This window comes from Bombina bombina, chromosome 6 (assembly GCF_027579735.1).
Source record: "Bombina bombina isolate aBomBom1 chromosome 6, aBomBom1.pri, whole genome shotgun sequence".
Classification (NCBI taxonomy): Eukaryota; Metazoa; Chordata; class Amphibia; order Anura; family Bombinatoridae; genus Bombina; species Bombina bombina.
Genome location: NC_069504.1, coordinates 901,867,066 through 901,882,933, shown reverse-complemented (window position 1 = coordinate 901,882,933; position 15,868 = coordinate 901,867,066). Strand labels below are relative to the sequence as shown.

General features: G+C 39.1%; 1 protein-coding gene across 1 annotated transcript in view; it reads right to left on the bottom strand.

Annotated features, from left to right (window-relative positions):
- The window catches only part of LCTL (lactase like), a 102,304-nt gene extending 88,362 nt beyond the window's left edge, over positions 1 to 13,942 (bottom strand). The window contains exons 1-2 of the mRNA XM_053718522.1: positions 13,819 to 13,942; positions 11,993 to 12,153 (exon numbers count right to left, since the gene is read on the bottom strand). Coding sequence (XP_053574497.1) covers positions 11,993 to 12,153; positions 13,819 to 13,942 — 285 coding nt within the window. The remainder of the gene's footprint in view (positions 1 to 11,992; positions 12,154 to 13,818) is intronic.
- Between the last annotated feature and the right edge of the window lie 1,926 nt (positions 13,943 to 15,868).

The window sequence follows — 15,868 nt, the reverse complement described above, 5'->3', positions numbered from 1 at the left end:
CTTTTGGTAAGTATGTTTTTTATTACTTAAGACACCTCAGCTATGGTTTGGCACTTTATGCATTTATATAAAGTTCTAAATATATGTATTGTACTTATATTTGCCATGAGTCAGGTTCATGTATTTCCTTCTGCAGACTGTCAGTTTCATATTTGGGGAAAATAAATATTTTAAGAATTTTTTTCTAAATTGACTACTTTTTTCTTGCAAATTGCGGGCGGCATTAGGCCCGCGGGTGCGCTAAATGCTAGACTTTATTTTGTCATTTTTGGCACAACAATTTTTTGGCGAGAAAAATACATCTGTGACGCAACTCTGTGACGCAATCATTTCCGGCGTCATAGTTGGCGCCGAAGCCTTACACACGGTTGTGTCGTTTGTGACGCGAGTGTGTCATTTCCGGTTATTGTTGGCGCCAAAAAAATTTCAGTTATGTTGGGCGTCATACTTGGCGCCAAACTTTTTCATTATTTTAATACCCCATTGATGTTTGCCTCTTGCCTTTTTCTCTATCAGAGGGCTCTGCTATTTGCATTTTTTTCCCATTCCTGAAACTTTCATATAAGGAAATTGATAATTTTGCTTTATATGTTGTTTTTTCTTTTACATTTTGCAAGATGTCTCAATCTGATCCTGCCTCAGAAGTATCTGCTGGAACTTTGCTGCCTGACATCGGTTCTACCAAAGCTAAGTGCATTTGTTGTAAGATTGTGGAAATTATTTCTCAGAATGTCATTTGTAATAGTTGTCATGATAAACTTTTACATGCAGATAGTGTGTCCATCAGTAATAGTACATTGCCAGTTGCAGTTCCTTCAACTTCTAATGTACATGATATACCTATGAATTTTAAAGAATTTGTTACTGATTCTATTCAGAAGGCTTTGTCTGCATTTCCACCTTCTAATAAACGTAAAAGGTCTTTTAAAACTTCTCATTCAGTTGATGAAATTTCAAATGACCAACAACATAATAATTTATCCTCCTCTGATGAGGATCTATCTGATACAGAAGATCCTTCCTCAGACATTGACACTGACCAATCTACTTATTTATTTAAAATAGAGTATATGCGTTCTTTATTAAAAGAAGTGTTAATTACTTTGGATATTGAGGTAACCAGTCCTCTTGACGTTTTCTTATTCCTGAGGCTATTTCTAATATGATTTCTAAGTAATGGAATAAGCCAGGTACTTCTTTTATTCCTTCTTCAAGGTTTTAAAAAATTGTATCCTTTACCAGCAAATTCTATAGAGTTTTGGGAAAAAATCCCCAAAGTTGATGGGACTATTTCTACTCTTGCTAAACGTACCACTATTCCTATGGAAGATAGTACTTCCTTTAAGGATCCTTTAGATAGGAAGCTTGAATCTTATCTAAGGAAAGCCTATTTATATTCAGGTCATCTTCTCAGACCTGCAATTTCTTTGGCTGATGTTGCGGCTGCATCAACTTTCTGGTTGGAGAATTTAGCGCAACAAGAATTGGATTCTGATGTATCTAGCATTATTTGCTTACTGCAATATGCTAATCATTTTATTTGTGATGCCATTTTTGATATTATCAAAATTGATGTTAGATTCATGTCTTTAGCTATTTTAGCTTGAAGAGCTTTATGTCTTAAATCTTGGAATGCTAATATGACATCTAAGTCTAGATTACTATCTCTTTCTTTCCAAGGTAATAATTTATTTGGTTCTCAGCTGGATTCTATTATTTCAGCTATTACTGGGGGAAAGGGAGTTTTTGTTCCTCAGGATAAAAACCTAAGGGCAAATCTAAGGCTTCTAATCATTTTAGTTCCTTTCGTCAGAATAAGGAACAAAAATCTAATCCTTCCCCCAAGGAATCTGTTTCCAATTGGAAGCCTTCCTCAAATTGGAATAAATCCAAGCCATTTAAGAAACCAAAGTCAGCCCCTAAATCCGCATGAAGGTGCGGCCCTCATTCCAGCCCAGCTGGTGGGGGGCAGATTAAGGTTTTTCAAGGATTTTTGGATAAATTCTGTCCAAAATCAGTGGATTCAGAGCATTGTCTCTCAAGGGTATCGAATAGGATTCAGAGTAAGACCTCCTGTGAGAAGATTTTTTCTCTCATGTAACCCAACAAATCCAGTAAAAGCTCAGGCTTTCCTGAAGTGTGTTTCAGACCTGGAGTCCTCAGGGGTAATCATGCCAGTTCCTTTTCAGGAACAAGGTCTGGGGTTTTATTCAAATCTATTCATTGTCCCAAAGAAGGAAAATTCATTCAGGCCAGTTCTGGATCTGAAAATTTTGAATCGTTATGTAAGAGTACCAACTTTCAAGATGGTGACTATAAGGACTATTCTGCCTTTTGTTCAGCAAGGACATTATATGTCTACAATAGACTTGCAGGATGCATACCTTCATATTCCGATTCATCCAGAACATTATCAGTTCCTGATATCCTCTTTTCTAGACAAGCATTACCAATTTGTTGCTCTTCCATTTGGCCTAGCAACAGCTCCAAGAATCTTTTCAAAGGTTCTAGGTGCCCTACTCTCTGTAATCAGAGAACAGGGTATTGCAGGGTTTCCTTATTTGGACGATATCTTGGTACTAGTTCAGTCTTTACGTTCTGCAGAATCTCACACAAATCAACTAGTGTTGTTTCTTCGAAAACATGGTTGGAAGATCAATTTACCAAAAAGTTCTTTGATTCCTCAGACAAGGGTCACCTTTTTAGGTTTCCAGATAGATTCAGTGTCCATGACATGAAATTGGTCGCAGCTTGTCGGCACCTTCAGTCTCAGCCATTCCCTTTAGTGGCTATGTGCATGGAAGTTTTAGGCCTCATAACTGCAGCATCGGACGCAATTCCTTTTGCTTGTTTTCACATGAAACCTCTCCAGCTTTGTATGCTAAATCAATGGTGCAGGGATTATACAAAGATATCACAATTAATATCCTTAAATCCCAATGTACGACGCTCTCTGACGTGGTGGTTAAATCACCAACGTTTAGTTCAAGGGGCTTCTTTTGTTCGACCAACCTAGACTGTGATAACTACAGATGCAAGTCTTTCGGGTTGGGGAGCTGTTTGGGGATCTCTGACTGTTTAAGGGGTTTGGAAATCTCAAGAGGAGAGATTACCAATCAATGTTTTAGAACTCCGTGCAATTCTCAGAGCTCTACAGTTTTGGCCTCTGTTGAAGAGAGAACCGTTCATTTGCTTCCAGACAGACAATATCACAACTGTGGCATATGTCAATCATCAAGGTGGGACTCACAGTCCTTAAGCCATGAAAGAAGTATCTTGGATACTTGCTTGGGTGGAATCCAGCTCCTGTCTAATTTCTGCGGTGCATATCCCAGGTGTAGACAATTGGGAAGCGAATTATCTCAGTCGTCATCCAGGAGACTGGTCTCTCCATCCAGATGTGTTTTCTCAGATTTTTCAGATGTGGGGTCTTCCTGAGATAGATCTGATGGCCTCTCACCTAAACAAGAAACTTCCCAGATACCTGTCCAGGTCCAGGGATGTTCAGGCGGAAGCAGTGGATGTGCTAACCATTCCATGGAAATATCATCCTGCTTACATCGTCCCGCCTCTAGTTCTTCTTCCAAGAGTGATTTCCAAAATCATCATGGAACAGTCGTTTGTGTTGCTGGTGGCTCCAGCATGGCCACACAGGTTTTGGTATGCGGATCTTGTTCGGATGTCCAGTTGCCAACCTTGGCCACTTCCGTTAAGGCCAGACCTACTGTCTCAAGGTCCATTTTTCCATCAGGATCTCAAATCATTAAATTTGAAGGTATGGAAATTGAACGCTTAGTACTAGGTCATAGAGGTTTCTCTAGGTTTCTTAGTACTAAGTCATAGAGGTTTCATGGTGTTCTTCTCATAAAGTTTCTTGGCATTCTTTTAGAATTCCTAGGATTTTACAGTTTCTTCAGGATGGTTTGGATAAAGGTTTGTCTGCAAGTTCCTTGAAGGGACAAATCTCTGCTCTTTCAGTTTTATTCCACAGAAAGATTGCTAAACTTCCTGATATTCACTGTTTTGTACAGGCTTTAGTTCGAATTAAGCCTGTCATTAAATCAATTTCTCCTCCTTGGAGTCTCAATTTGGTTTTGAAGGTGTTACAGGCTCCTTGTAACAATCAACTCACTTGTAATTGTAACAACCAAGATATCATGTAAAATTGAGGATGTGTTACAAGAGTTGAGGATGACAGTACACTATATGCTTTTAGTGAACTGTATAACACTTGTTGTTAATTTTGCCGGACAGCTAGCTCCCAGTAACTGGAGTGTCTATTAGTGGGAGTTGACTTTGGCAGGTATTCGTAGCAATGGATATACAGAGATAAACAGTACTGCAGAGGTTAATTATATTTCAGGATGCAGTTAGTAGAAAGAGACCAGGGTTAAATGCAAGCAGCTTCAGTTTACAAACAGTAATGCAGAGGCTAATTGTATTTCAGGATGCAGTTAGTAGAGAGAGTTCACGGTTAAATGCAAGCAGGTTCACTATACAAATCTTACACTTGTAGTATGTTTAAGTGTACTTCAGAAGAGAGTTGCACAGTGTGTTTATGAGAGTTTATACAGCACCTGTCCAGAAGTCGCTGAATTCGATTTCCCCTTTAAGCAAACTGCAGCTGCTGTGAGTGCGATGAGTGCAGCACAGAGATCCGGTCCCAATGAGCTTGGTGAGCAGTGTGGATGCTGTGGTCCCTGCGTTTCCTGTTTGCTGAGTGGCGTGTCACGCCAGGTTGTTAGGAATACTCACAAGCAGACCCTGGATGGGGGAGGTGTGGAGTGAAGTCCTGCTGCAGATATGAAATGTCAGCTCTGGCTGAAATAGAGGTATGCTGATAGAAAAGGAAATAAATACACAGTTTAAATCCTGTTATGCTGTAGAAAAGGTAAGGACTGGAACTGTAGCTATTACACTTAAATAAACCAGCAAAGGACCATGGGAGGAAGCAGGTTTATATTGGGTTCAGGTAGGAAGTTAACAAGATGTAAAGGTGGTATATAGTATTTGCTTGACACATTTAAGGTGGAATAGGAGGATCATGACACATCCTCCCCCCAAAGATCCATCAAGAAGGGATCAGGGTGCGGGACGATCGGGATGGCGCCTATGAAAGAGAGACACCAGCTGGGGAGCCCAATGGACAAGGTACTGCAGTTGTCCATTGCATCGACGAGAGTCCAAAACCAAATGTACTTCATATTCAGGATCCAGCGTCGGGGACACCAGAGCAGGAAGAGGCAGAAGACAAGAGGTATCACAGGGTTTGATCAATGATATATGAAAAGTCGGGTGGATGCGGTAAGTAGCAGGGAGCTGTAAGGTAACAGTAAGTGGGTTGCGAATGGCTACAATTGGAAAAGGACCAACAAAGAGATTGTTAAACTTCCTGCATGGTGAGGGTATTCTAAGATTTTTTGTGCTCAACCAAACCATGTCCCCAACCTTGTAATTAGGTTGTGGACGATGCCGTAAATCATAGTAGCGCTTTTGAGAAGCTTGTGCATGCTTGATATTGCTTTGGACCACATTGTATGTTAGTTTAATAGAATTGATGAGATCATTAACCTGAGGACAAGGAGTGTGAGAGGATGATAAGGGATGGAAACGTGGATGGAGTCCTGAGTTGATATAGAAAGGTGAAAATCCGGTAGAAGAGTTAGTAGTATTATTGTATGCGAATTCCGCTTGAGGTATGAAGGAGACCCATGATTCGTGGGTGCTAGAGCAGAAGCATCTTAAGTACTGCTCTAGCCACTGGTTGGTCCTCTCACAGAGACCATTTGACTGAGGGTGGTATGAGGTGGTGAGATGTTGCTGAATGGAAAGAGAGGAACAGAGAAATTTCCAAAACTTTGAGGTGAACTGCGAGCCTCTGTCACTCAATACAGATGTAGGTAATCCGTGAAGGCGCACAACCTCTTTGATAAACAGCTCGGCGGTTTGTTGTGCTGTAGGGAAAGAGTCCGTTGGTATGAAATGAGCCATACGAGAAAATAGATCCACTACGACAAATATGGCAGTCTTTCCTTGGGATTTAGGGAGGTCAACGATAAAGTCCATAGAGAGGCTTTTCCATGGGCAATCTGGAATGGGTAGATTTTGTAAAAGGCCAATAGGCGATTGGTGTGAAGGCGTAGAGGTCTGACAGGTGGGGCAGGACTTGATATAGGCTTTTACTGAGTGTTTCATGGAGGGCCACCAAAAATGTCTTTGTAGGAGATCCAGTGTCTTTTGTACACCTAAGTGTCCAGCCAGTGTAGAATCATGTGTGAGTTGTAAAGCCTTGTCATGGAGAGAGGGAGGTATATAAAACTTAGAGTTGTTACATAGGATACCATTGTCATCCATAGATAAAGTGTAGGAACTTGTAGTGGGATCCAATTGTTGTTGGGTTTTGAGCTCTGAAAAATCCTTGGACATGAAACCAATGAAGGATGTTTTAGGGATTATAATTGTGTAGGAAGAATCAGAGTGGAGCATATGGTCCTTGCATGAGAGTGCGTCAGCTTTACCGTTTTTTGAACCGGGGCGGTAGCTTATGGTTAAATTGAACCGGGAGAAGTAGAGGCTCCAACGAAGTTGGCGAGCAGAGAGAGTGCGATTGGTTTGGAGGTATTGGAGATTTTTGTGATCGGTGAGAATAGTTATAGGGTGTTCTGCCCCCCTCCAGTAAGTGTCTCCACTGATCAAAGGATGACTTGATGGCTAATAACTCTTTTTCCCCTGTGGGGTAATTCAACTTAGTGGGTGTTAAAAGTCTGGAGAAATAACAAACAGGATGGATCTGTTCGTCAGGAGAGGACCTTTGAGAAAGAACTGAACCGATGGCATATTCGGAAGTGTCAACTTCTAATATGAACTGAGCTTTGCTGTTTGGTAATTGAAGAATAGGTGATGACACAAACAGGGACTTGAGGTCATTGAAGGCTTTTTGAGACTGGGGGGTCCAGAGGAAAGGTTTTGTCGTCTTAGTGAGATTTGTTAATGGCTTAGTGATAGCTGCGAAATTATGGATAAAGCGCCTGTAAAAGTTTGCAAAGCCTAAGAAGCGTTGTACTTCTTTGATAGTGGTTGGTGTAGGCCAAGATGTGATGGCTTTGATTTTATTGTCTTCCATCATAATGGTACTTTGACTGATACGGTAACCTAGGAATGAGACCTCTGTAACATGGAAGAGACATTTCTCTAATTTTACGTAAAGACTATGTGACCTTAGTCTGGACAACACTTGCCTGACATGTATGACATGTTCTGAAAGGGAAGAAGAATAGATTAGAATATCGTCAAGATAGACCACCAGAAAAGTGTCTAAGATGTCCCTAAAGATATCGTTGATAAAATTCTGGAATGTCGCCGGGGCGTTGCACAGACCAAATGGCATAACAGTATATTCAAAAAGACCATACCTAGTCCTAAATGCTGTCAGCCACTCGTCCCCGGACCTTATTCTAACAAGGTTGTATGCGCCCCTAAGGTCTAGTTTAGTAAATATAGTAGCGCCACTCAACCTCTCAACCAATTCTGGGATTAGAGGTAGTGGGTACCTGTTCTTTATCGTGCGTTTATTTAATTCACGATAATCTATAATAGGGCGCAAGGACCCGTCCTTGTTTTTTACAAAAAAGATGCCGGCACCGGCAGGAGAAGTGGAGGGACGGATGAAACCTTTTTTTAAATTATCAGTTATGTAGTTTTTTAAATGTTGTAACTCAGGTCTGGACAGGAGATAGATATGGCCGTAGGGAATGGTGGCTCCAGGTAACAGGTCAATGGGGCAATTGTAGGACCTGTGTGGAAGTAATGACTCGGCCTCTTTCTGATTGAAGACATCAGAGAAATCTGAATACTGAGGAGGAATAGAAGGAGCAGAGGTAGAGAGTAAATGAGCAGTTGGAAAACAGGTCTTAGAGCAGTAAGAAGAGGGAAAGGATAGAGTAAGTGTGTCCCAATGCACCGAGTGTTGGTGTAACTGTAACCAGGTAATTCCCAGAACTATAGGATAGAGAGGGGATGATATGATTTCAAAGGTAATGGTCTCAGAATGACCAGAGGCAGTAGTAACCAGTAAGGGAATAGTCTGTTGCATGACAGGACCAGATAGTAGATGTGAACCGTCAATAACTTTGAGAGGCAGAGGTGTGCTTTTGAAAGAAGAAGGTATTTTATTAACAGTGACTAAACTCAAATCAATAAAGTTGGCACATGCTCCGGTATCTATGATGGCTTCACACTTTATCCTGTGTTGTTCCCACTGCAAGGTAATGTTAGATAGGCCGTGGCAATATTTTTTGTGTTTAGGCAATGGTTGAAAGGGTGTACCTTACCTATCTTCTGTTTGAATAGTAGTGGACACTCCTTAACAACATGGTCTGCTGATGCGCAATACATGCACAAATTTAATGTACGGCGTCTCAATTTCTCTTGTGGAGAGAGGGGTCCACGTAGAAAACTAATGTCCATAGGTTGCTCAGGTGGTGAAGTAGATGGCGTCTGTAAAACCCTGCGCTGAGGGGGGTTAGAGGGGCTTTTTTTCTTGCCTCCTCTCCCTAAGTCTACGGTCAATAGTAGTGGTAAGGATGTACAGTTCTTCCAGGTGGTCTGGAATACCTACTCTGGCGAGTTCATCCTTAATGTCTTCGGATAAACCAAGGCGATACTGGTTTTTCAGAGAAACCTCATTCCAGAGGGAATCTCTGGCCCATATCCTAAAACGAGTGATATACTCTTCAACTGGGGCTTTAAGCTGTTTTAAACCTCTGAGTTTGCCCTCAGCTGTAATCTGGCGGTAGGGATCATCATAAAGAGAGGAGAGGGCTTTAAGGAAGCAGTCCAGGGAATTCAGTATTGGGTCTTGTGACTCATAGAAAGAGTCAGCCCAGACCCTTGGCTCTCCCCTAAGGTATGATAGGATGGTTAGTATTTTGGCCCTGTCAGTGGGGTAGGTCCTAGGGCGTAAATCGAAAAGCAATAAGCATGCATTACGAAATTGACGAAAAGTGGAGCGGTCCCCTGAGAACTTTTCGGGGTATGAAACCTGGGGTTCAGCATGATGGTCATTTCCAGAATTTCTATTTGAAAGCACTTCCCTTAAGCCTTTGATTTTCCACCTGCAAATCCCTGAAAGCCTGGGTTAGGTTATCCAGCCTTTGATTTAGGCTGTGTAGCTGGGGAGTGACGTCAGTGGGCTCCATGGCTACTATATATGGCTGGTTTATTATGTAACAATCAACTCACTTGTAATTGTAACAACCAAGATATCATGTAAAATTGAGGATGTGTTACAAGAGTTGAGGATGACAGTACACTATATGCTTTTAGTGAACTGTATAACACTTGTTATTAATTTTGCCGGACAGCTAGCTCCCAGTAACTGGAGTGTCTATTAGTGGGAGTTGACTTTGGCAGGTATTCGTAGCAATGGATATACAGAGATAAACAGTACTGCAGAGGTTAATTATATTTCAGGATGCAGTTAGTAGAAAGAGACCAGGGTTAAATGCAAGCAGCTTCAGTTTACAAACAGTAATGCAGAGGTTAATTGTATTTCAGGATGCAGTTAGTAGAGAGAGTTCATGGTTAAATGCAAGCAGGTTCACTATACAAATCTTACACTTGTAGTATGTTTAAGTGTACTTCAGAAGAGAGTTGCACAGTGTGTTTATGAGAGTTTATACAGCACCTGTCCAGAAGTCGCTGAATGAGATTTCCCCTTTAAGCAAACTGCAGCTGCTGTGAGTGCGATGAGCGCAGCACAGAGATCCGGTCCCAATGAGCTTGGTGAGCAGTGTGGACGCTGTGGTCCCTGCGTTTACTGTTTGCTGAGTGGCGTGTCACGCCAGGTTGTTAGGAATACTCACAAGCAGACCCTGGATGGGGGAGGTGTGGAGTGAAGTCCTGCTGCAGATATGAAATGTCAGCTCTGGCTGAAATAGAGGTATGCTGATAGAAAAGGAAATAAATACACAGTTTAAATCCTGTTATGCTGTAGAAAAGGTAAGGACTGGAACTGTAGCTATTACACTTCAATAAACCAGCAAAGGACCATGGGAGGAAGCAGGTTTATATTGGGTTCAGGTAGGAAGTTAACAAGATGTAAAGGTGGTATATAGTATTTGCTTGACACATTTAAGGTGGAATAGGAGGATCATGACACTCCTCCATTTGAGCCTATGCATTCTTTGGACATTAAACTACTTTCTTGGAAAGTGTTGTTCCTTTTGGCTATTTCTTCTGCTAGAAGAGTTTCTGAGCTATCTGCTCTTTCTAGTGAATCTCCTTTTCTGATTTTTCATCAGGATAAGGCGATTTTGCAGACTTCTTTTCAATTTTTACCTAAGGTTGTGAATTCTAACAACATTAGTAGAGAAATTGTTGTCCCTTCCTTGTGTCCTAATCCAAAGAATTCTTTGGAAAGATCCTTACATTCTTTGAATGTGGTAAGAGCTTTGAAATATTATGTTGAAGCTACTAAAGATTTCAGAAAGACTTCTAGTCTATTCATTTTATTTTCTGGTCCTAGGAAAGGTCAGAAAGCTTCTGCTATTTCCTTGGCTTCTTGGTTAAAGCTTTTGATTCGTCAAGCTTATTTGGAGTCGGGTAAGATCCCGCCTCAGAGAATTACAGCTCATTCTACTAGGTCAGTCTCCACTTCATGGGCTTTTAAGAATGAAGCTTCTGTTGATCAGATTTGCAAAGCAGCAACTTGGTCTTCTTTGCATACATTTTCTAAATTCTACCGTTTTGATGTATTTGCTTCTTCAGAAGCAGTTTTTGGTAGAAAAGTTCTTCAGGCAGCTGTTTCAGTTTGATTCTTCTGCTGATGTTTTAAGTTTTTCTTATCACTAAAGAATTAACTTATACTTTGGGTTGTGGATTATTTTTTCAGCGGAAAATGGCTGTATTTAATTTTTTATCCCTCCCTCTCTAGTGACTCTTGCGTGGAGTTCCACATCTTGGGTATTTGATATCCCATACGTCACTAGCTGATATACTCTTGCCAATTACATGAAAGAAAACATAATTTATGTAAGAACTTACCTGATAAATTCATTTCTTTCATATTGGCAAGAGTCCATGAGGCCCACCCTGTGGTGGTTATGATTTTTTTGTATAAAGCACAATTATTTCCAAATTCCTTTGTTGATGCTTTTTACTCCTTTCTTTATCACCCCACTACTTGGCTATTCGTTAAACTGAATTGTGGGTGTAGTGAGGGGTGTATTTATAGGCATTTTGAGGTTTGGGAAACTTTGCCCCTCCTGGTAGGATTGTATATCCCATACGTCACTAGCTCATGGACTCTTGCCAATATGAAAGAAATGAATTTATCAGCTAAGTTCTTACATAAATTATGTTATTTTTCCTCCAACATCTCATTGGATATATTAAAAACAAAACTTAAATGACATTATGCTCAAAATGTTTTATTATACATGTAAAATAGGATTGACACTTATTTCTAAAAAATGTGAGGATAACATTGTTGAATTAAAACTGAAACATGAACAGCAATATGAATTGAGTATTTTTTTGCTAATGACTGATCAGCACTTGCTTCTAATGCTGATTGTCTGAGAGTTACTTCCTGCTTATGCTCATTGGTTGATCAGCACTTCCTTCTAATGCTGATTGACCAATAGTTACTTCCTGCTTTAAGCTCATTGGCTGATCAGTACATTTAGGATTTGTAAGTATCAAACAATGAAGAACAACTCCTATGGCTTAACTGGTGGAGAGGAACATCTGCAAGTCTAACAAGAAAATATTGGTTTATTCAAGACAGGAATATACCTTTTTTTTAAAAAAAAATTGCTGTGAAGACACCTTAAAATGTTTTCTTTCTTTTTATATTTTTGACAAAATGTTTAATTAAAATTGTTTACAATGTCCAGGTAATGATTCTATTCATTTTTTTTATCATTGCTGAAACTGTTGCTGCTTCATAAACAGAAGGTAGCAGAATATAAGCAAAAAGAGCTTGACTTGCCTTGACTTTAAAGTACCCATCACATGAGGAGTCAGCTGTCTGGTTCATAAATACTTTGCCTTTCCTATGAGTGAAGGAATCCCAGATGCTCTGTCCTTTACCATCTGTGTCCCAAGCTCCTTCTGTCTGGTAGGCAGAACTGCCAACACCCCATGTGAAACCTAAAGGAGTTAAGTGATAAGTAAACCCTGGTTATGCCCCTGTTATACTGCATGCTGGAATGTCTCTGTGTTTGGCTTACAAAACCTATTTCTCAGAGAGTTTGATTGAAGGTTATTTCAGGTAAAGCAGTTATTGGTGGCATAAAACATGTGGGCAGCCCAGCTGTGCTCTTTAGGAACAACCTCAACAAAACTACTGTTTGTAGTACATAACTTGCTGGTACCATGTACATTAAAGGTTTGGCTTATTAAACTACTAGCATGTGAGAGCATTAGAGTTAGTTACTGGTCTATAAGATACACGGCACATTGTCCCTAGACTTCCTTGTGTGTTCCCCTTATGATAAACGTGTGCTTTAATAAATAATAATAATAAGTCAGTTTGGCACAGCACTTTTATCAAAGACAAAAGAAGCAAGTGACCCTTTCAATAACAAAGTGCAATTTGATGTTCTATTTAGGCTGATTTTGCCTCTCTGTAAATGAGTCTAGATAGCCCAGCCCTGAAGTCCCTGACAGTTGTAGTAAAAATGGGGAAATCATTAACCCCAGACCACTTCCTAATTTATGTGAAAATTCTTGGTGAACAAAAATTATCATCTTGTGCACATTTCTTGTGCCTACCTTGTGGGTCTAAGCAAATGGTGACTGGTTTGTACATACTGTGTGCTTCTCTTTTCTTGCATTGTACCAATCATAGACTAATTATATTATGAGATTGCCACTAGAAGGAGTGTAAAAGGTACTGATCCTATAGTTCAGTGATGAACAATCACATATAACTTTATGGCTGTTAAACAAACAAAACATTCCCTAAAAACATTAAGTGACAAAAGGTATAGATTTTGGTACGGTTGCAGGCTACCCAGTGTCTGCGGTTATTCCTTCCAAATGTGGTCACCACAAAGCACACAATTTAGTTCCACTTATTTCTAATGTCAATAATACTAAGGTTCACATACTTAGTTATACTTCTGCTGGGGGCTGCAAAAACTAATGCAGAGGGCTGCATGTAGCCCTCAGGTTGCCAGTTGGCCATCACTGCCATTTAAATAGATGAATACTACATATTGTAATGATTTCTATTAAGTATAAGCAACTGCTTAGTTTTTTTTTCATTACAATAATGAAAATGTTTGTTTAACATTCCTTTAAGCTTTGCACTTTGCATTTTATATTTTAATACATTTAGATTTAGATCTAGCAGTGATTTTACAAATGCTCATTATGTTTTGAAAGTTTCTGTGTTACTTTAACAAATTGGGATCATACATTGTATATTTCTGTATATCTTTTGCAAATTACATTGCACTTTGTATTTGCTCCATTGTAAAACTAAAACAGTTTCAGAAAGTGGGAGGGACAGTGCAGTTACCTAGGCTGAACAGGGGAGTTCTTAGGGTATCTTTATTTTTAACTTTAACCTGAACCTTAAAAATACTGGCTGGGTGGCAACGCTAGAGTGTGTGCGTGTGTCCACCAATTTCAGGCGTCAAAAAACTAAATACCCAGTAGTTCCTGAATATGTTATAACATATTCATAAGTATAAATCTTTTTTTATCTTATGTTCGTGCTTTATTTATATTTTATGTTTGTGTATTATTTATTGTTTTAAAAGAGCAAACTTTTGTGTATGTTTTTAATTGTTTATTAGATAAACTCACTAGTTGGAAATGTCCCATAATAAAAAGACCCACGATCATTCTGAGTCCACTGGAAGTCTTCTTCTCCCCAGGCATAAAATGTTAGCCACAACAACTGGAATATCCACAAACCACAAACCATCATTATTCACCTGTAAAGAAGAAAAGATTCCTTTAAAGTATCTGTTAACAGAAGAAAGACTAATTTAAACTACATTGTATTTATTTAAATGTTATGTTGCAGTTCAATAGACTAATCAGTAATATTTACTGTTGTAAAAAAAAAAAAAGAATTTCAGAGAGGAAGGTAAAGTTGTTTCCTATACAAATATTGATCTAAACTGACTTGCAGCAAGATTCGGTGTTGATCATATTATATTTAAATTACAAATACTCAAAATGCCACCATACAGCTAGAGTATAACAGTTCTTATAATAGTTCAACATAGATGTTAAAGGGCTATTAAGTACAGTAGAATTGCATAATCAACAAATGCATAATAAAAAGACAATGCAAAAGCATAGAGGCCTAGATTTAGAGTTTGGCGTTAGCCGTGAAAACCAGCGTTAGAGGCTCCTAACGCTGGTTTTAGGCTACCTCCGGTATTTGGAGTCACTCAAAAAAGGGTCTAACGCTCACATTTCAGCCTCGACTTTTCCATACCCCAGATCCCCTTACGTCAATTGCGTATCCTATCTTTTCAATGGGATTTTTCTAACTCCGGTATTTAGAGTCGTGTCTGAAGTGAGCGTTAGAAATCTAACGACAAAACTCCAGCCGCAGGAAAAAAGTCAGTAGTTAAGAGCTTTCTGGGCTAACGCCGGTTTATAAAGCTCTTAACTACTGTACTCTAAAGTACACTAACACCCATAAACTACCTATGTACCCCTAAACCGAGGTCCCCCCACATCGCCGCAACTCGATTAATTTTTTTTAACCCCTAATCTGCCGACCGCCAACTACGTTATCCTTATGTACCCCTAATCTGCTGCCCCTAACACCGCCGACCCCTATATTATATTTATTAACCCCTAACCTGCCCCCCACAACGTCGCAGCCAGCTACCTACACTTATTAACCCCTAATCTGCTGACCGCAAAGCGCGGCCACCTATGTTATCCTTATGTACCCCTAATCTGCTGCCCCTAACACCGCCGACCCCTATATTATATTTATTAACCCCTAATCTGCCCCCCTCAACGTCGCCTCCCCCTGCCTACACTTATTAACCCCTAATCTGCCGAGCGGACCGCACCGCTATTATTATAAAGTTATTAACCCCTAATCCGCCTCACTAACCCTATAATAAATAGTATTAACCCCTAATCTGCCCTCCCTAACATCGCCGACACCTAACTTCAATTATTAACCCCTAATCTGCCGACTGGAGCTCACCGCTATTCTAATAAATGTATTAACCCCCTAAAGCTAAATCTAACCCTAACACTAACACCCCCCTAAGTTAAATATGATTTTAATCTAACGAAATTAATTAACTCTTATTAAATAAATTATTCCTATTTAAAGCTAAATACTTACCTGTAAAATAAATCCTAATATAGCTACAATATAAATTATAATTATATTATAGCTATTTTAGGATTAATATTTATTTTACAGGTAACTTTGTATTTATTTTAACCAGGTACAATAGCTATTAAATAGTTAAGAACTATTTAATAGCTAAAATAGTTAAAATAATTACAAAATTACCTGTAAAATAAATCCTAACCTAAGTTACAATTAAACCTAACACTACACTATCAATAAATTAATTAAATAAAATACCTATAATTATCTACAATTAAACCTAACACTACACTATCAATAAATAAATTAAATACAATACCTACAAATAACTACAATGAAATAAACTATCTAAAGTACAAAAAATAAAAAAGAACTAAGTTACAAAAAATAAAAAAATATTTACAAACATAAGAAAAATATTACAACAATTTTAAACTAATTACACCTACTCTAAGCCCCCTAATAAAATAACAAAGCCCCCCAAAATAAAAAAATGCCCTACCCTATTCTAAATTACTAAAGTTCAAAGCTCTTTTACCT